General features: G+C 37.0%; 1 protein-coding gene across 4 annotated transcripts in view; it reads left to right on the top strand.

Annotated features, from left to right (window-relative positions):
* The first annotated feature begins 2330 nt into the window (after positions 1 to 2330).
* ap1b1 (adaptor related protein complex 1 subunit beta 1) overlaps positions 2331 to 21741 on the top strand; it is a 65032-nt gene continuing 45621 nt past the window's right edge. The window contains exons 1-13 of one of the 4 annotated variants that reach the window (XM_041787775.1): positions 2331 to 2392; positions 5259 to 5319; positions 7741 to 7846; positions 7954 to 8089; positions 9094 to 9339; positions 10105 to 10295; positions 10405 to 10626; positions 11929 to 12049; positions 12160 to 12255; positions 12976 to 13091; positions 16303 to 16468; positions 19943 to 20041; positions 21167 to 21426. In XM_041787775.1, the coding sequence (XP_041643709.1) occupies positions 5283 to 5319; positions 7741 to 7846; positions 7954 to 8089; positions 9094 to 9339; positions 10105 to 10295; positions 10405 to 10626; positions 11929 to 12049; positions 12160 to 12255; positions 12976 to 13091; positions 16303 to 16468; positions 19943 to 20041; positions 21167 to 21426 (1796 nt within the window). In that variant the 5' untranslated portion in view covers positions 2331 to 2392; positions 5259 to 5282. Of the gene's footprint in view, positions 2477 to 2653; positions 2696 to 5258; positions 5320 to 7740; positions 7847 to 7953; positions 8090 to 9093; positions 9340 to 10104; positions 10296 to 10404; positions 10627 to 11928; positions 12050 to 12159; positions 12256 to 12975; positions 13092 to 16302; positions 16469 to 19942; positions 20042 to 21166; positions 21427 to 21741 lie in introns of those variants that run through there. The other 3 variants (XM_041787777.1, XM_041787776.1, XM_041787774.1) reach the window with 3 other exon arrangements.

The following is a 21741-nucleotide window of genomic DNA, read 5'->3' as shown; positions in this document are numbered from 1 at the left end:
TCCAGCACAACTCTGAACATTTTAAGGAACTCTCTCTCCTTCTCTTTATCCCAAATCAGAGAAAATTTGAATGTTCATGATCAGACAATTCTTTGTTTGCTAACGTTACTGTCACTAAAACTTCAGTTTAATGTACAGATTGCTTGACATTGTGGAATTTGTACGTATGAAATAGCAATACTGCAACATTTCACTGTTTTTTTTTTTTTTGGAGTTGAAAATGCCGTCAAGTTGTTCTTGTAATAAAAATTCTCCTCTGAAGTTAAGCAAGTGTCTTATTTTTTCTTCTGCAGGAAAAGCAGATTGCAGAAAGGACTAGCTAGTGCTTTCCTGAAAAAGGTGTCACATATAAAAGATAACGCTGAAAAATCACAAAATTATTCTTTGTGTGTAGCTTAATTACTAACTTTTCCTACTTAAAACATCAAGTCATGTTGCACAAGGTGTTAAATTCTGAGTAATCTTCCTGTTTATCCAGTTTACTGATGGCATTATTGTTCATTCAAACAAGTCAAACAAACAGTGCAACAAAGTATTTTTCAATAATATATTTTATTAGATATGAAAGGAATCAACTATTTTAGAACCCGATGGTCACACTGACAGAACTCAAGAGAGTGTGAAGATGGGACAAAGTTCCACAAGTACAACCATCACTGCAGCCCTCCACTAGGCTTTATGACAGGGTGGTGCAATACACAAGAAATCCCACTTTGAGTACGCAAAATAAAAAAACAAGTGAAGCACTCTCACACTGTGAGAAATGAGATTCTCTGGTCTGATGAAACCAAGATTGATCTGTTTGGCCTCAATTCTAAACATTATGTCTGGAGGAAACCAGGTACCACTCATCACCTGCCAAGTACCAACCCAGCAGTGAAGCATGGTGGTGGCAGCATCATGCTGTGGGGGTGTTTTTCAGCAGCAGGGACTGGGAGATCACTGTTACAGCATGATGATGACCCTGAGCACCCAGCCAAGACTACACAGGAGTGGCTTTGGGACAACTCTGTGGATGTCCTTGAGTGGCCCAGCCGGAGGCCTGAGTTGAACCCGACTGAACATCTCTGAGAGACCTGAAAATAAGTCTTAGTGCTTATGTCAATGATATATTTAAGTTTTTTTTTTAATTGACTGCATTTATTAAACAATTTTTGTCTGTTTGCACATAGGATAATGGTTAGAATCTGGCATATTTCCATATTTCCATAAATACTACTACTACTATGACTATTTAAAATAATAATAATAATAATAATAATTATTATTATTATTGTTATTGTTGTTATTGTTATTATTATTACTATTATTATTATTACAATTATTATTATTATTATTATTATTATTATTATTATTATTATTATTATTATTATTATCATTAGTGGTAGTAGTAGTAGTAGTAGTAGTAGTAGTAGTATAATTTGGCCCACTGCAAAATGTTTGCTGAATTTAAGATGAATCAGCTTTAAGTTTCAATAGCTGGCAAAAAACAGTCTTTAAACTATTTTGTGAAAACTCAATTAAAATTTGTGCACTGGATTAAATCTTTTTTGTTTCACAACATTTTTTTGCACTTAAATGACATTTTGTGGGTTTGAGTCATACCCCCTTTTATCTTCTTTTTAATTTATCTGTCTGTGTGTAAAGCACTTTGTGCTACATTTTCTTGTATGAAAAATGCTATATAAATAAATTTTGATTGATTGATTGATTAATTTGTGACCCATTTTTTATTATCTTTTAGAAAAAGTCAATTAATCTTAGAACTCTGACTTTTTTTCTCAGAATTCGGACTTTTCCCACCAAGCACTCTGAGTTAAATTTCAGAATTATGAGCTTTTATTTCCTGATTAGGTGAAAAGAATTAATATCAATTAAAAAAGTGAGGGGCTTTTATCCTCTTCATATTTTTGTGATTGATTTATTTGTTTTTTTTTTATATGAAAATATTTCAGTATGAATACTAAAATATTTTGTAAGTGAACTGATTAAGAGTTTGATGAAATATTTTTCTTTCAAAAATTATTTGTCCTTATTTTTCTCTGTCTTTGAAAAGCTTTTTAATATATATTTTCATTCGACAACAATAATATTTATAGATTTCAAAATAATTTTAGAGTCACATATGTATTTGTTTGTCTTCATTTTGTAAATGATGTAAATAAAATAACATTTATGTAGCTGCTCTTCTACAAATTAGTTTTTCAGAGACTACATTACTGTGAAAAAAGTGTATCTTGGTACTGTCTGTGACATCTGTAATCATGAGTGACCCTCTGTGAATGAAAGCTGACGTTGCTTGTCTGTTTGCTAACGTTACTCTGTGGAAACACGGAAGTAAATCGAGTAGGAGGGGACGTAGGCCATCACAGCCCCATCCAAGCCTGCCACGGTAAGATGTTTGTGCAGATTTTCTCCCCCAATTCATTGTGAGGCGAGTCTAATTTTAACTCCAGAAGGTACGCTGATTCGTTGGGTAAGGTTTAAATCTGGCTGATAGATTAAGAGCTTAACTAACCCGGCAAAGGCTTCCTTAAGCCTGTACTTAGAAGGTCATGTCTCAGCTGTAGCACACTGGTCAGGCGCTAGCTGACACTGACAGGCACACTGCACCGCACTGCTAGCCTTTAGCATCACTCTCATTCAGCTCATCATAACACCCGCAAACATGCAAGAATGGGCGAATCAGTTATGCGTGAGTACTCTAAGGATAGATTTTATCAGAAGAACCTTAATGTATAGCCAAACAGGCTCAGTGTAATGTTATAAATTAATTATATTTCTGCTTTAGCCTGCTATGCTAACATGAAAGTACCAGTAGCTTGATGCTAACCAGCTAGCTCTTCTCTAGTTACTCTCTGGTTAAAGTATAACTTTGAGTCAGCCTGTGGAAGTTGCTTATATCTTTAGCCAAGAACATATTCAAAAGTCCGGGTTAAGTTCCTTGTTATTCTCAATAAGTAGTGGTGTGAAATATCATACAACCGTAACTGTTAGCTAAATTCTTGCTAGCCGACGACGGCAGTTTAAATATGATGAAGTAAAGGCTAGCGACCTATGTGATGTTGACAGGTGTTTTAGCTGCAGCTCAGTGAATATCGACATGTTTTAAGTATTATTCGTGCAAACACGGACAATGTTAATCAAAATTAAGTTAAAGTTGAATGGTTTCAAGGCCCGTGGTAATGTTTGAAGTGGATAAAGTACTGTTGACATTAGTAATTATGAAGTTTCATTCAATTAAAAGTAAGGGTTGGAGTAACGTTAGCCCCTTATATCATTGTATAAAGGCTTTGTTTATAAACATTATACCTGAAATATATATATATATATATATATATATATATATATATATATTATTTTATTTTTTTTTTTTTTTACATTTTGGTAGGGCTAGGCCATATGGACCAAAAATAATGGATGAACAATACTATCAGCATGATATCAATATGGTCAGATATTTACATAAAGAGTTAAATATCTGCAGATATGATAATTTCTGCAGATGCATCAGTTTGACATCCTCATAGGCTGATTTTGGCCTGTTTACAACCATCCGCCACTGGCCAAATAATATATCATGGACAAATATCAGTTTCCAATGTTTATGTTGTTTCCATACAGTTTTATGTGGGGATCTGGTATATCTAGCTGCTGAATCAAATACAGGATTTTATAAAGGACAGAAGAAGTGACCAGTTAGACAAACTGATCTGTTTTCATGGTCAAATGTGAAATAATTTGTAAGGACTTGTGCACCAAAAGAATGAATAAATGAAAAAAATCATTGATATCAGCATCTGCATCGACTAAATTGTTTTATCAATGGTTCATCTCTAGTCTGAGCTGCATTTATATACTGGTATCCATATCAGTATTGGCTAAAATGATTTTGTAAGTATCAGCATATTGGATATCTGCAAAAATCCAATCCTGTGCATCCCTGCCAAAAATCATTTAATGATATTTTAGTTGATTGTGCATAGTATATTTCTAGGGATGCTTGATATTATTGGCAAGATATGAACATTTCTGCCGATATTTTGGCTTTAAAATTTTTCCTTTGTCAGCCGTAAATATTGGCTGTACAGACAAATAAGTTAGTGGAGTTGAAGCTGGACTGGCAGACCTATGTCAGCTGAAGTCTTTGTCTTAATCCATCATCATTACTCCCACTTTAAAGTGAATTGAAAGGACTGAAATTTCTTCATTTATACATCCTCAAACTTTGAATTGTGTTTTAAAGACTTAAGTTTTACGTCTGAACTACATTTAAATAGTGGTTTCAATATCGATGTCATGCACCCCTATATATTTCTTTGCCTTTTTTTATGCCAGTAATAAAAAGTATTAAAAACAGAGTCAGCTTTTAGTCAGATCCACATGGCTCCAAAGCCCAATGGTACTTTTTGTGACAGCAAACTGTGCTGTCAATATGCACATGAAAAATGAAAGTTACCTGGTACCTATGGGAAAAGAAGAAGTAAAATGCTTTTGAAGTACAATGAAGTAATTTAAATGATAATTTACCTCTGAGCCTGAACATTTCATTCAGTATATTGATGTATAAGCATTAATTTAGATTTCAAATTTGCTGGATTATAAAAGACCTTAATATTTTTTGATTAAGCTAAGTATGTTTGCAGTGACTTGATATTTTGTACACAAAGAAAAGTTGTAACTGATATGATGTATTTACACAATTTTAAGGAAATAAATGACCGTGCTGGTTAACATAAACAAATAAGGAAGTTAGTTACTTAATGAGGAAAAGGTGGGATTTATTAAGAATATACTTCTCCTTTTTGGAAATGCAAGTTAAATCAAGTTCTTTCAAATTTTCTTTTTCCCTTTATTTGTATTGTCTGTTGCTGTAATTTTTGCATCTGTGATCTAAATTGTATGATTTTTCCTTTTGCATGTTCAAAATTACAATTTAAAGAAAATCCCAATAATCACTGAACATTTGGTATAACAGTAAAGGAGCTAAAGGCAACATAATATAAAGCATAAAATAACATGCACAAGTTGGTCACAAACATGCTGACCGAGATGGTTCATGTTTTCTCAGCAGAATCCATTGTGTTTTTCCTCAGATAGTTCACTGCTATTTGCCCAGAAAGAAGACAGGAATTCCTTTTGTTTCCCTGTGCTTGCACTTCTTGTGTTTCCTGTTGCTCTCATGAAACTCCAAGTTTCCACTCAGGAAAAGTTTTCACGATCATCTCTCTCTCTCTCTCTGTCTCCATCTATTACAGGAGAATCGACAATTTGGATCCAAGATGACGGACTCCAAGTACTTCACCACTACCAAGAAAGGTCTGTGAGCTCATGTTTTTGAATTTTAGAGATAGTGTATGAACTGTTTATACAAGAAAGTTATCTGTGACTTTTATGATACAGTCTGTTTGGAGGTGCGGAGTTATCTCTGCAAGGAGAGACCATTAACTTTTTAAATGCTGTTAAAATTGCTGTTTGAATAATTTTAACCAGTTCACTGGTTTCATAGAAATTAAAAATGCACCAAATAGAACTATCTTATTGATCCCATTTGGACTTGCAATAAACAAAAATATCCTCTATGTTTTGTCCTTGCTGCCAACAACTGAATGTCTCTGCTTTTCTAAATCAGATTAGATGTATTGAGCACAAGCTTTTAGAGATTTAACCATCCTGCTGTGCCTCCTGTTGCATCAGTTTAGCTCATCTCACATAGCTGAAATCTGTTCATATTCCCATAAAGATGGCCAAGAAATGCAAACAAATCCTTTTTAAATTAACAGTTTTAATTTGTAGATTTGTTTGGATTGCTCTTGACACAGAAGAGTGTGATTCTTTCTGCTCATAGTTTGAATTTTCTCTGTGTTGTTGTGTACAGTCTGTTACGAACATCCTGTAGGAGATTTTGGGTGATTAGTGCTTCACAATGCTGGGAAATCTCTAAGTAGATAGACACAAAGTTGAGACCAAAATTGATGGTTTACAGACATTAAATGTTTGTAAGGCTTAATTCAGATGAGCACACTAATGACTCAGCACTGTAAATGAGTCATAATTTTACATAAATGCATCAATGCATGTCTTTAATCTAGGAGTGGATTGTTTTACACTAGGTTTTGAAAGCCTATACAGGCTTAGGGCCACAATACTCACAATTATTTACACTTATTACCAATTTCTCTGGACTACTTTTGTAATAATTTTACTCAAAATAACAACGAAAATTTTACTACCAAGTTTAGATTCTTAAATGTGAAATGTTATGTTGAATTACGGCAAAGCCCTACTCATGAGCAGTCACGGCACATGACTAAGTTTACTTCTAAAGGACAAATCTGGCGTGACTGTGAGCATTCCTGTTTATTAATTCATACAGCACATTAAGATACTTGCATGATGCTTAATGCATAAACATTCACTTCCTGCCTGGACGGAGACAGGTTATGAGCTGTCTGGCTGGCAGAAGGTGCTTATGTAAAGCGCTGAGCAATCGGAAGTTGCTCTGTAATCACCAAATTTATGATTTGCCTATTCCTCAATAAAGACAAAAACATATGGATGCACTTTTTACCCATGACTGGCATCCCAAACCACTAATGTTGTAAAAGTAGTTATTCATGAAAACTTATAACTCATTGTCAGATGAGTTTAGTTGGTGTCTTGTGTTTTTTGCATCTTTACTGATGTAAAGTTTTCCCATTTAGTGAAATGATTCAGTAAAAAAATAAGCAACAACTCCTGGTTGGAGTCCTGGTTTGGCCAACAGAAGGAAATCACTGTGATGACAAAACACAAAATTTTTAATACAAGTTGAATTGACCAAAAAAGTAGTAGATAATAGGAATGGTCAGTAAAATAAAATTTAAAAAATAGCCACCATTTGAAAGCAGTGCTGTTTGATAAGAACATATTTATAATGAATTCCTTCTGAATATGTGACTGCTTCCCCTTGCGGCATTACTGCCTGTGTGTAAAGATGCTTTATCAGTGATGACAGAACTCCTCTAAATGGTGTCAAATAACAAATGCATGCAGATATACCTATATACCTGTGCACCATGGCGCACCACAATGCTAGCACAGTGCTAAATCAAACTGTTGAATGTGCAGTACTGGTTGTAATATTGATTGATTATTTAATAAACCTAAATTTTAAGGCATCACAGAAACTAACTTGTAAAAATTTGAAGAAATAGCTTTTTAACAGTGTATCTATGTCTTTGATATGGGTCTTAATGGACTGAGGACAAAAGTTGTCAAAATTGTCAGAAATTCTATACTTTTACGATACTACTTCTTTTTGAACAACTTCATCTCTGTTATTTTATTGATCAACAGTGTCAAAAAGTACCATAACATTGAGAAAATTACATCTTTTTCTTAAGATAGATACATAGGAGAGGAGGTGGTAAAGTTTTGGAACTGAATTGTTGCCTATATATTGGTGCAAATTTTACAGTGAAGGAGAGTTTGCCTATTATTTTTGGTAATTAGATCAACAAATTACCCAGTATTGTGTTTCAAGAACATCAATTTTGGTGCCTTGGTATTGAAGTAAGCAGCACAAAACATGAATGAGATACAGCAGCATCAAGTCGCAGTTCAGGCTTCCTGATGTTGCAGACTTAGATGTAACATCTAGCGTTTCCATGAGAACGATTAACATCTCCTGTCTGTCACTGCAGCTCTGATAAACGGGCTACTTGATGTGTGATTCTCTGTTGTCTTTTGTGTTTTCAGGGGAGATCTTTGAGCTCAAGGCAGAGCTGAACAGTGACAAGAAAGAGAAGAAGAAGGAGGCTGTGAAGAAGGTCATTGCATCTATGACGGTTGGCAAAGATGTCAGGTGAGTGTGGGAAATAATGTCAGGAACATCACACTGTAATAACATACTCTCACACGTCACCTTTTGCTGTGAGACGGTAGTGATATGACACCTTGTCCTCTCCTCAGCGCTCTGTTCCCAGATGTCGTTAACTGCATGCAGACGGACAACCTGGAGCTGAAAAAGCTGGTCTACCTCTACCTGATGAACTATGCCAAGAGTCAGCCAGACATGGCAATCATGGCTGTCAACACATTTGTAAAGGTAAATCTCAATCTGTCATGAAACTGTATGAAACTTGCTGTTTAGGAATGTTTTCCACTTTTTCACTTTATAAAACAGTGTCATAAGAGCTTTCCTGGTCAAGGTTTGAAAGTATTTTGAGAGGTGACTTTATTTTAGAGCATTATAAATACATATAGTGGCTCAAAGTTCTCTACAGAGTTATAAAACAAACATTTTGAACATAAAAAGCGTTAAAAATGGGAATAAGCAAAAACAAGGTATGGAAAGATTAGCTAAACCCAGAGTTTTGGCTGATGTGTTTCTACCCTTGACTTTCAATAATGACTCCAGAGTATCATGGACAGAGCTGGGAGGGGAAGGAAAAAGAAATGCCCACTCCTTCATTTTGAGCAACAGCATCATATATTCTGTGCTGATTTTGTGGATTTAATTACTAGCAAGAATATCGTGCCTATTTTCCTTTGTCTAACTTGAATCTGATTGGATAATCACGACACTTTTAAATTAGTTGGTGTGCTAAATCAGACAATCATTTGATTTGTTTTCATACAGGGTTTCCCCAGATCCTTAAAATGTAATTATAGCAAATGAAAGAGAGGGAGAGAAGAAAATAGGGAAATGCAAGGTATATAAATATGTCCTCAATATGAATGTAGAAACTAATTACATTCACAAATTACTGGAAGTGAGTAGTTTTTCAATCACTTGTACTTTTTTGAGTACATTTTGAACTCAGTATTTTTACTTCTATTTAAGTTTTAACCACTTACTTGAGTACCAAAGTTGTGTACTTTTTCCACCTCTGCTTATCATGGAACAATGGGAATGAGAGCCATTGAGTCCCACATAAAACTACAACAGTCATGCAAATATAGAATTTCTACTTCTTTATTTGGGTCTCAAAAATTCTTAAATTTGGTTATACGCTGCAAGCTTGTACTATGTCTGTTAGTTATTTTTAATGCAACAAAAAAATTAAACATTGTGACAATACTTTTGACCTTCCTGAACCTTCCCTCTAGGATTGTGAAGACCCTAACCCTCTAATCCGGGCACTGGCTGTTCGTACCATGGGCTGCATCCGTGTGGACAAGATCACAGAGTACCTCTGTGAGCCACTGAGGAAATGTCTGAAGGATGAAGACCCGTATGTGAGGAAGACAGCAGCTGTGTGTGTGGCAAAGCTTCATGATATCAATGCCCAGCTCGTGGAGGACCAAGGCTTCCTGGACACCCTCAAAGACCTCATCTCTGACTCTAACCCCATGGTACGACACTTTCTGCTGACATTATATCTCTCCTAAGGTAACTCTGCTGGCCATGAGCCTGGTTCCTGCTCTTTACTGATAAACTCTGGTTTATCTTCAAATATCTGACACACTACAAAACTGTTTTACTGCAGTCCCCACCCTTTTCATATCCAGAATCCCTTCTGGAAACTAAAGGTGATTAGGGTTTTTCAGTCGAAGTCTGCAGACTGAAAAACACTACAGATAATAATAAGACAGGCCACCTCTTTAGCTTCTTATAGATGCACCCTGAGGGCTTTTTTCTGTATTCCAGTTACTTTTAGTAGTCTTTTAATCAACAAAATGTAACTTCTCCAACAGTTAAGAGAGGTCACAGTTCGGTTCATACCTCTAGTTTGTAGTCAAGGTTTGGTACAGGCTTTGCTCAACAGGAAAAGGGCCCTAATACACATTTATATCTTTCTTTTATTGATTATTTTAAACTGGCGATAGTGATGGTCCCAGTTTGTTCCATCTTGGAACCTTGTTCCTGTGGTATAATTAGCAGTGTGTTGAACATTAAACAAAAGGGAAGCAAAACAAAGTGATGCAAAATAAAAGCAAAACAGAAATGAATCTCCTGATTTAAAATATTGAAATAAACACACAGAGAAAAGCGAATGAATATGTAAATCCAGGAAAAATATTAATGAACACCTTTTATTGTTATTTTTTATTTTCCTCATAGATCATGGCTGCTTTTTTACTGTTAGCACTCATCCGTCCTCTTGTCCTCATCTTTAGGTTGTAGCAAACGCAGTGGCAGCACTCTCTGAGATCGCTGAGTCTCACCCCAACAGTAACCTCATGGACCTAAACCCTCAGACCATCAACAAGCTGCTGACAGCTTTGAACGAGTGCACAGAGTGGGGACAGATATTTATCCTCGACTGTCTGGCTAATTACACACCTCGTGATGACCGTGAGTCCCAAAGGTGAGAGAAAACAGCCTTTTTTAACTCTGAATGTCATTTAGGAAGTAACACCTGCAAACTCTGACTAATTTCTGTCCTTTTTCCTCCCAATAACATCGACATCTGTTAGCATCTGTGAGCGTGTGACCCCACGCCTCTCACATGCCAACTCTGCAGTGGTGCTGTCAGCGGTTAAAGTTTTAATGAAGTTCATGGAGATGCTGCCTAAAGACTTGGACTACTACGGCACCCTGCTGAAGAAGCTCGCCCCACCTCTGGTCACTCTGCTCTCTGCTGAGCCAGAGCTGCAATATGTCGCCCTCAGAAACATCAACCTTATCGTACAGAGACGGTATGTCAGAAGATGAATTAATAGGGTCTTTTATATGGTTGTCAAATGTTAAATATTTGGATATGTTTCAATACCACGTGTTTTAAAACGACGAAGTCTCATTTATTTTTTTTACTCAGCTCCAGATCTGATTCCCTATTGTGAAACTACCCTTATTGCGTGTCCTAAAAGCATATGATGTGAATAGGGTTGGTGACAAAATCAGCTTGATTCTATTGTTTCTTATTTAAGGATCTGAACATTCTGAGAGTGAAGCAGGCCAAAGCAGCGTGAGGCATGTGCTGCAAACGATGTTGCTTTTCTGAATATGAACAAGGACAGGGATAACAAGGTTTTCATATTATCCTGCAGGCAATTTTCTTGATTTTCCTTTGCTGCTCTCACTTGACAGAGCTTGTTTTACAAAGTGGGAATAGTGGTGCATTAATGATACCCATTTTTTTAGGGATGCATGATATTGGGTTTTTGTCAATTTCTGATCTGCTGATATTCACAAAATAATTTGGAACTGATATCAATACAGATGTTTAAATGTAGTTCAGACAAATTAACAAATATCAGTCCTTAAGACACACTTTAAAGTGTAAGGAATGATGATAAATAAAGTAAGACTGAAGCTGCTGATCCAGCCTACAACTCCACTAAAGTATTTGTCCGTATTTGTCCATACAGCCAAAATTTGCGGTTTATATCGGCAGATTTTTATAGCCTCAATATCGGTCGTAAATATTGGCCAAAATTTTCATAACTGCTGATACCGATGTTATACCGTTAATGTCATGCATCCCTATGTGTTCATAAATATTGTGCCCTGACTTTTACTACCACGGAGGCAAAACCATTCAGCTCTCCTCCATCAGAGGCTTGTCATTACAAAGTACAACACCGCTATTTCTTCACCTTCAAAATAAGAGCACTAGATTTCATACAGTTAACAAAGGAAAACCAAAATTCACAGACTGTGGACTGCATGCCTGACACTCTTGTGCTTTTAGAAAGGAGTTTGCCTGCAATTTTTTAGAACTGAAAACTAGAAATTACCAAAATGGAGTGTCTCAGTAATTGTTTTTTTTGGCCATGGTATCAAACACACATCGATATAATTCAATTTTTACCAGCATCTTATTGAAGTTTAAAACTCTGGTATTGTGACAGCCTTAGTCTTTCCCCCTACTCTCTATGCTTTTAGATTAACAAATCATTCAGAATGTTTATGCTAGCTAATGTAACATATTTTGGGTTGTTTTGAAGTGTGAGACAAACAAAACAAATAACTAGAAATGCATCTGTTCCCTGTTTTAGCCCAGAGATCCTGAAACATGAGATGAAGGTCTTCTTTGTGAAGTACAACGACCCGATCTATGTCAAACTGGAGAAACTGGACATCATGATTCGCCTAGCATCTCAAGCCAACATTGCCCAGGTAACACAGCGGCAGCTATGATAGATAGTTTTAAAAGTTTAAAAGTATCATTAGGTTGAGTAAAAATTAAAAAATCATCCGAATGACTGCTGCTCTGTGTTGTGCTGTAGGTCCTGGCTGAGCTGAAGGAGTACGCCACTGAAGTGGATGTGGACTTTGTTCGTAAAGCAGTCAGAGCCATCGGCCGTTGTGCCATCAAAGTAGAGGTGAGTGAAGATTATGACAGTCACCTGATCTGATCTGTTTGTCAAATCCTTGTTGGATCTCTGCAGTGCAATGGTAGAGCAAAGGTTGATCTGTTTATAAAACTAGACAGTCTGACACAGCTAATTGTTTTTATCATAGTCACAGGTTAGCTCTACAGTCACAGTGGTGAATTGGATTGGACTGGAAGCCTTTGTCATTTTATCAGGATACAACTAAACTTAAAGTGCCCCTCCTGTTGGTATTTATCATTTAAATGAAAGGCTTGCATACAAGCATATTACAAAACATTTACAGAGACAAAAGTGCTCTCCACACAAGGATCACTTTAATGGAGATTTTCCAATTTATTTTAGTTTTTAATGTTTTAATTTTGCTCAGTGTTAAATGCCCTCTAATGCTCAGTGCTATAATGGCTTTGTAAAGGGCCTTCATAATACAACATATTGTACAACAAGGTTATAAGAAGAAACTCTGTTTTTCCCCTTTCAAGTTTCTTTGATGTGACAATCTTCAGCCAGATGTTTCAATTTCATGTTCTCAGCTTAAATTGAAATGAATCCTTTTCTGTTTTTCACTTTTTTGCCCACAGCTAAAAAAAAGCCAAATCTTGGGACGTAATTTTAATGAATACATCCTGCACCCATTTATGTATGAGAGCACATACATTTTTTATCCTGTTGGCCCATCATGACAGATTTATCTTCCTCTCTCTTCATTAGCAATCAGCAGAGCGCTGTGTGAGCACGCTGTTGGACCTCATCCAGACCAAGGTCAACTATGTGGTTCAGGAGGCTATTGTGGTCATCAAGGACATCTTCCGCAAGTACCCCAACAAGTAGGTTCACCCTGAGATCTCACTGCTGTCATTCTTTGTTGTCTAGACTTCTTATTCTTAATTTCCATTTACGCTCAGTTTAGATGACTGGGTCCATTATTTAGATCAGTGATCAGCCTTTTCCAACCAAAGATCTACTATTAGATAGACAGAGAAAGCTAGAGCTGTCCACAGATTTACTCAAAAAAGATGTTTACTTTACAGTTGATATTATTTGATTTAACCTCTATTTTAGTTGGTGAATACAGCCTCCCGTTTATCAAAGTAAGAAAAAGGAAGAAATGAAACACAAACACTGGATTGCATTTTTGATCAATTAAAACAAACCCTGCATGATCAGACAAGTTCATCTTGTTGGATAGATACTTGTATGTTTCATATACATATTGAACTAAAAAACTCACAAGATATCTGCATTTTGAGTCATTTGAGTTTATAAATTAACCAGGAGACCGCCATGTTTTGGTCCGCGCTGGCGCTGTGACGTCACAGTTCCGTGGTGTGATCCTCACTGCTCCTAGCAGTAACCTGTTTCAGACTGGCAGCCAGTGTTAGGGCCGCATCTCAGAAATGCAGCACGTCTCACGCACGGAGGATTCTAAAATTTGAGGTTGCTTCTATTTTATATTAGCACCATTTGCACCATGGTTATTTGTCCATCTACACAGGGAAATAATAAATACAGAGCCATGTTTACCTTGTTCTAGCAAATATTTACAGCCACATGGGTAGAAAATGTGTGAAATCTGTTTCTTGATGAACCAGGTGAAGGCCACGAGCTAAAATGTGTTTGTTTAATAAAGTTGTTCCCCGAACTTCTACTCTTTATATAGCTTTCTGTTCCCACACGGTTCAGGTAAAGATAAACACAGAACGAAAGGACTTCCGGATTATGCCTTTCAAAGTAAAAGTCCACTTTAGCATTTCTTTGGAGAAACTCCGTTTGTATGTACATAATACTTTTATTTTGAAAGCTCCTGGCCCTCTTCCATTATATACTGAATTCAGTCACTTGTAGGGAGCTTTATTGAGGTAAAACTTAGAAGAATGACAGAGCCTTGACAGCAGGGAGGCAAAACCAACACACAGCAAACTCATGGCAGCAACAGCTGCAAGCATCAAAACCGTCTGGAAAATGGTTACTGCTTAGCAATGGAGAGGAGCGCTGCGAAACCATGATGTCACACTACTGTGACACGGATCAAAACATGGCGGTCTCCTGGTGAGTTTATGAGCTGAAATGAACTCAAAATGCAGATATGTGGGATATTTAGTGAGTTTTTTAGTTTAATATACATTTGAGACATATATATAATTTTGCAAGGAAGGGTATCATAAAGGCATTCCTTTTCATAACAAAGTGTGGGAAACCCTGGTCTAAAAATAGAAAAAAATAATTAATCAAAATTTCAAACTTTCTTGAAAGTCAAACACCAGCATAAGACATCATTGTGCAGGTAAATTTAAGAAACATGGAGTAACAACATGCTTTGCATTATTCTCTGGGCTACACTATGTATCTACACTTGCACCCTTTTCACATGTGTTCCTGAAAAATTGCAGAAAAATCTACAGAAAGCCTGCCCATGAAATCTACATGAGTGGCATTTTGCATATACCCCTTGTAGTGAGAGACTTTCCCCTTGACAGGGGACAAGGATGGATCTCAGGAGGCAAGACTTGACAACAAAAGACACTGCAGATGCCACAGTTTAGTCACAGTATCAGTAAATTAGAGGGAGAGAACATGCAGACAGAAAAGAGTATTGACATGGTGATTAGTTCTTGTCAAACAAAAACAAAACTCAATATCAACCTAACCACAGAGACCAAAAGTCTCTTGTGTCTTTATTTAAAAATTATTTCTTAGAAAAAAATCGGCAGCCATGTGCTCTGGCATCCTGACTTCCTGACTGTAAATGATTCACCTCTCTTGGCGCCTGCCCATCTGATCTTACTTTCCCATCTATATGCATATCACCTGATGCCAGAACTACCCATTCTATCCAAGTAAAAGCATTAACAAATACTCAGATATTCCGCATAACAGCTCAAGCAAACTTAAACCCAAAGTATCTTTCTTAAAAACAAATAAATGCATAAATCTAATGGTGTGAAAAATGATCAAATAACAATAAACAATGTGAACATCTCCAACAAGCATGAATTGGCTTAATTACATGCATGAATATCCCATCAGCTGTGCAGTGTTTGAAGGATGTGTGTCATTGCTCGGAGTGAATATTCTCAACTATTACCAGCTGCAGGCACACACTGGCTCACCCAGAGTTTTACATAAATTTTACAAAGGGATTAGCAGAAAATATCTGGATTGATTTCAATATCTACGCTTCACTGATCCTCAGAATATATTATTTTTGTCATTGAGTGGTCACATTGAAAGCTCATAACACAAACAAAAAATGTTTCACAAAGGCATTTACTCCAAAAGTGCGCTAAATTGCTTTCATGCATCCCAGGAAATTGTCCTCTGTTACTCTTTGTAGCAGACAGCTTAAACACTCTGCCCTGATTGCACCTGGTCAAAGGTCAGGTAGATTCGGCTGGAGCGTGACTTCTGCTGTAGATCCGACAGACTGGATTCATGTGAAAGACAGAAACCTCACCCACACATCACCGTGGAGTCGTGAGTCTCCAAGGGAGCAGCTTTGCAAAGCTTCCAGCTCAGCACAGCTCAAGCCTTTTAACTGCATTAGTCACTACCCACTCGACCTTCTGCCTTTTCTATTAATTAGAAATCAACTTAATCCTTCTGGCTTGGTATATCTCATGTTATAAAACCATTATGTGAATGTAATGGGTTATTATTGAGCATTTTATACAATCAGAGCTACCTCAAGACTTTGTTAACCTTTGCAGAAGACCTTGACTTGCTGTACATGTAACGAATGAAAGGTATAAAACGCTAACCCTGAGAATGTGTCAGTGAATATTAAATATGTGTTTCAGACAACGTGAACAAACCTCTCAGAAGTTGTTGTGAGTCTGATGGGAGCAAACAAGGACCAGGTGTTTTATAAGCTGGTTACACGTGGGTGATTTATCTATCAGCTTGTCGTGTTTTTGTTTATTTCTGTTCTTTGGTTTATGAGGAATTTGCTGTTTATTGAAATCAGCTTTTTTGTGATTTTACTCGTAATATTTGCAACATGAAGTGCATGTGCTGATGTTTTTGTGTGTCTTTTTGCAGGTATGAGAGCGTGATCGCCACTCTCTGTGAAAACCTGGACTCCCTGGATGAGCCTGAAGCACGCGCTGCCATGATCTGGATTGTGGGAGAGTATGCCGAGCGCATTGACAATGCTGATGAGCTGCTGGAGAGCTTTTTGGAGGGTTTCCATGATGAAAGTACTCAGGTGTGTTTAGGAGAGTGTGGAGAGGCTTTAATTGAAAAAGACACAAAGATAAATTTTAATGTCAGCATCAGGACGAGCCATTTGCAGTCAGCACTGGCAATAGCTGCAAACTTTAGTTCCTGCTGCTGGAAATTATAAAACCTGCTGGACATCTGCTGCAAAGCACTACAATAGAAATAACACAAACCTTGATGAGTGAAATCAAATTATATTGGTTAGAGAAGGGTTGTAATTTTCAAACATCTGGATCAGTTCATTAAAAAAGCAGCAATGCCTTCATCTGTCATCAGTACTGAGAGGAAAAAAAGGTTTGAATGGCTTATGTTCGATTTATAGGGGAAGAAATGTAGAAACAAAGGAAAATGAAAAGGGGCTTTTCTAGGCTACTGAATTTTGGTTTTGAAATCAAGATAAATATAGAGAAATGTGTGTGATAATGATAGATCCTTAGTAGTTAGCAGCTGAAGACTGGGTTACCACCCTGATGAATCATCACCAGTCATACCTTTCGAACACTGTTGACTACCTTGTGCTTGGACTGAGCATTTTTAGACCCTTTTTAGGAGTGCTGGGCCAACCCATAAATTTCATCTCAGCATCCCCAAAACAGGAGAAGTTCCCTGTCACATTATTTTTTCAGTTTGAGAGGAGTGTTGCAAGTATCTTAATTTTGGCAAGAAAAACACTAAAGTCTAAATGATTATTTTCATATTAGGATGCAGGGGAACCATCCCTTCCTTAATATATGGCAGAAAACCTATAAGTTAACCCTCTGAGGCCAATTTTTTCATGTACAACAAGAACAGGAACAGGTTAATTAAATATCTTTCGAACCACAAATTGTAACTACTTACTTTTTTCCCTCTGGAACACCTCAGTTTTGCCGTTCCTTCGTTGCTATCCATGCTTCGTAGCTTTTCTAGCTAGCCTGGCACTTGGGTGACTTTACTCCGATATTGAACATCTCTTCATCCAGCTGTAAATCATTCTTTTGATCATTTCTCCCACCAGTGGCTAATGCAGTCCGCCATATTATTTATTTTGTATCCCACAATGGATTGTGACGAGACTGTGACAACCAATGGCAGGCTGTTCCATCATCACATCACACTTTGTCAAACTGCGCATGGTTGTTCCAGAGGTTAAGGCCAGAATAGCTCATAATTGAGAAAAAAAGAGAAAGGGAGCCCGTAATGTGGCCCTCTGTGTCACTGCAGACAGGAATGGTTTTAAATAATGGCACTAATAAAGCTAACACAAAGAAGCACAATAAGTCTTTTGTCATTATGTAAATATTTTGAAGACTTTTTGTCACAGAATGATTATTTTTTCACTTTTTGGTGCCCCAAAAAATGGGAGAACCAGAAAGTGCAAACAAATTTGAATTTTAATTTCTGTTTAGTTTTTTCTTTTGTGTTTATAGCCACATATTTAAAACAAAACAAAGATGTCTACAGCTTGCGTGTACACCACAGGGTTTATGTTTTACAATCTTTTAAGAAAAGATGTCCAGACAGACATGCCTTTAAAATGTTGGGAAAAGGACTTGTATAATTTACTAAAGAAAAAGTAGAAATAGTACTCAGTGCAGTGCATTCAAACTTTGCTAATGAATAGGTATAATGGTATAAGCATCAAAATATGTCTCATCAGTCATGATCAGACTTATGGTATAGTATGGTAGTAGAAAATATTTCTTGATTTTTATTGAATGAGTGATTTATCAGGAGAAACACTTCAGAAAACTTTTATTTATTATAAAATAATTTATTAAGGAGCTGAGCACCCCTAAAGGTCGATCCTAAAATCACCCCTGAGACTGAGTGTTTAAACTTGTGTGAGTTTAATCTGTGGAAGATAATGAGCAGTTTTCCAGTGGAGGATTGTAAGATCTACAAAAGACAAGTTGGCAAAACTGCACCAGCACAGCTGTACTCTTGAAGCTAAGATGACACTCTTTGTGATTTAGTGCAGACAATAAACAAAGCTTTAAAAACTAATCTTGCAGATGATGGGTATGTTTAATATTTGATGTATACAGCTCCGAAACAAGAGATAAGATAATCCTTCATTGGTCCCCAGCGGGGGAAAAAATCAAGTGTCACAGCAGCACTCATTGCCTGCATACCTTAATCTTTGTTATTTTTTCCCGTTACCAGACTTACTTAGCTTGATTATGGGATCTAATTTGGCACTCTGTAATGCAATAATCTGTACTATGTCTAAATTTTGTATTTTTTTAGACACACAAACAAAACAGACATAATTTTGCAACATCCTTTAAAGATGGTGAAAGTAGACCATCATTCTACACAGCATGACATAGCTTTACATTCTCTGTACTGCTAAACATAAAACTAACAGATACTGTATCATTTTAAAACCTTATAGCCACTGCAGTAGAGTGAACTTTATCTTCCTCTATGTGGAAATGCCAGCCTTCTCTCTTAGAAGTGTTCAGGCACAGTCTGTTAAGGGATTACACCAAGCTTTATGCACTTACACATTACCCCTAAATTATAGATTTTTTCCTCATATAATTACCTTGGAGAGGCTTTCCTGATTGTCTTAAGTGCTTTGTGGGTAGAGGGAGATCTAATGTGCATAGAATGTAACTGTTGTGCTTTTTGGTGATGGAAGATAAAACTAGATTTGAGGGAGCTTCTCGGAAGTGCAACCCAAAATATGATACCTTAGATTTGATTCTCATGCAGTCATTGTTGAAGGATGTAAAGGCTCAAGCAGACATACATCCATGTTTAATTAACTCTTTTCTTTTGAACATGAGTGATTCTCAACTGTTTCCTTACATATGGACCTAAATACATCGTATTTCCAGAGCTACAAAGCACAAATCAAACATAGAAATAGGCTTAACTATTGTTTCACTTTCTTGAATGCTAGAAATGTATCCCAGTTTCACAAAAAAAACAATCTTTATCTCAAGATAATAGATACCCTGTCAAGGTATAATGGAAAAGCAGGATTTGTTTTCATGAGATATCAAAAAAAATGCATTGAGGTTTCAAAAAACAACCAGAAATTGCACATTATCTTTGGAAATTATAAGTTATCTCAAGGTAATGGGGTAAATAAGTGGAGTTCTTAAGAAAACTTGAAGTACCTAATATCATGGTAAATCCAGCGTTGTCATCTAGAGAAAATTTGAAGAATAAGATGACATCTTAACAAGACAAATGAAATAACATCTCTGGGAAAAACAGTGTTGTTCGCCTGAAGTACGTAAGTTAAGATGTCTAGAAAATACCTGGAAATTGCTCACTATCAAAAGAACATAAAGTGAATAAATTGTATGGGTCCATGTCTGCTTCAGGCTTTCGTAGAAAGATTATTTTAAAGAGGCACCTTGGAAATGTGCAGCATTTTAGCCTATAATGTTCTTTTACTACCTGTATATAAAGCATCCCTTTGAGCAGCTGTAACAGAAATTGTATCTCTGGCTTTGCCCTTTAGGTGCAGCTGCAGCTTCTGACGGCGATCGTCAAACTGTTCCTGAAAAAGCCGACTGAGACCCAGGAGCTAGTGCAGCAGGTGTTGAGCCTGGCTACTCAGGTGGGTAAAAATCATTCATTTAATGCCTGTCATTATCTGTTTCTGCTAATATCTGACTCTTTTCATTGTGTTCTCTTTCCATCCTAGCCTCTATTTTATGCCTTTTTCAAGTTCTTTAGTTCTTAATGATACTAAGCACACAGGAGGATTGGATTGGTGTTATGGATCTGAGCCATGCACTTTGCTCAGTAATGACTTAAGTGGTTTATTTTTACTCTACCACTCAATATTTGTGTTATAATTGATTAAAGGAGGAGCTTGTTGTTTTAAAATGAAACCACACTGTCTTTGAAAACAGAACTGTTTTTCTGCCACTACACACTTACTGATCAACATGAACACATCGTGTCTGAATGAGTGCCGTACTATTAACTCTGCAAAGCTGATGAATTAACTAGACTCCATGTCTGTCATCACATCCATCTTGTAAAGCTTCAAGCTGAAAGGCTTGATCCTTGTTAGAGCAGTGTTAATTTTTTTTTATTAAAAAAATGTTGAAAATGTCTGTCAACCTTTATCCATGAATAAGATGGGTGAGAGGATTTAGCATCCTTTCATTCTTCAAATATTAGGAGAGCCATACAGATTTAATCTCATATAAATTTATTATTTTTAGTATTATTATCCACAAGCGAATTATATTTATTAGCCTTGATTGTGGCTTTACAGTGCTCACTCACCCACTGCTTTGCTCTCCTTATGCTCACTTACATATCCATTTGATCATTTTCACACTTAGGTTTTGTTTTCTCTGGAAACTCTTTTTTCACCATGTTTCTTTAGTTTCTAAGCTGAAGCAGAGTAGGGTGTGGTGCCAGTAAAATGTCATTATAAAGCAGACAACCAATTGGCTACTGCCCCTACTCTATGTACCAGTGCTTAGCAGATGTAGATTGCCAGTCCAGCCTGGTGTAAGAGTCACTAGTGGTGTCGATATCAACAGAAATTAACAATCTCCATCCCTAGCTCTGGCACCACCAAGGCTGCCTTATTTTTTTTTATCCCTGAATCACTGCTCAGTGTGTCATAACTGAGCCAAGATAGAGTCTAGCATTAAGTATTAATTTAAAAAGCTCTATGAATACTAATAACCCATCTTCCTAATGGCTCTATCTGTCTTTGCAGGACTCTGATAACCCAGACCTAAGGGACCGCGGCTACATCTACTGGCGTCTGCTCTCCACAGACCCTGTAGCAGCTAAGGAGGTGGTCCTGGCCGAGAAGCCCCTGATCTCTGAGGAGACAGATCTGATTGAGCCCACGTTGCTGGAGGAGCTCATCTGCCACATTGGTACTCTGGCCTCTGTGTACCACAAGCCTCCCAGTGCCTTTGTGGAGGGCAGTCGTGGAGTTCAGCACAAGAGGCTCCCTGGCAGCGCCGGCTCGTGAGTCACACTCTGTTTTTCTTGTCGTAAGCTCTGCTTACAGAAGCACTGAGTTTGTTTAGCGAAATGGGTCGATCTTGCCCCTGGACTCTGCCATTAAATGTGCTGAGTAACTCTCCATAGCAGTGTCAAGCTGTGCTGCTGTTGTACTTTGTTCCACCCTGCTTCTCAATATGCCATTATATCTACATCCCATTTTTTCAGTTGATAAGAATGAGCTATTTCAGTAGTTTAAATGCAGTGTATTAACTGAAAGCTATATAGATTATAGTGTCGGTGACATTCATGGTTTCTGAAGAGGCAGTATAAAGCTTA

The sequence above is a fragment of the Cheilinus undulatus genome, linkage group 5 (assembly GCF_018320785.1).
Source record: "Cheilinus undulatus linkage group 5, ASM1832078v1, whole genome shotgun sequence".
Taxonomy (NCBI): domain Eukaryota; kingdom Metazoa; phylum Chordata; class Actinopteri; order Labriformes; family Labridae; genus Cheilinus; species Cheilinus undulatus.
The sequence above is the reverse complement of the archived record's forward strand: the minus strand, read 5'-3'. Positions and strand labels throughout refer to the sequence as shown.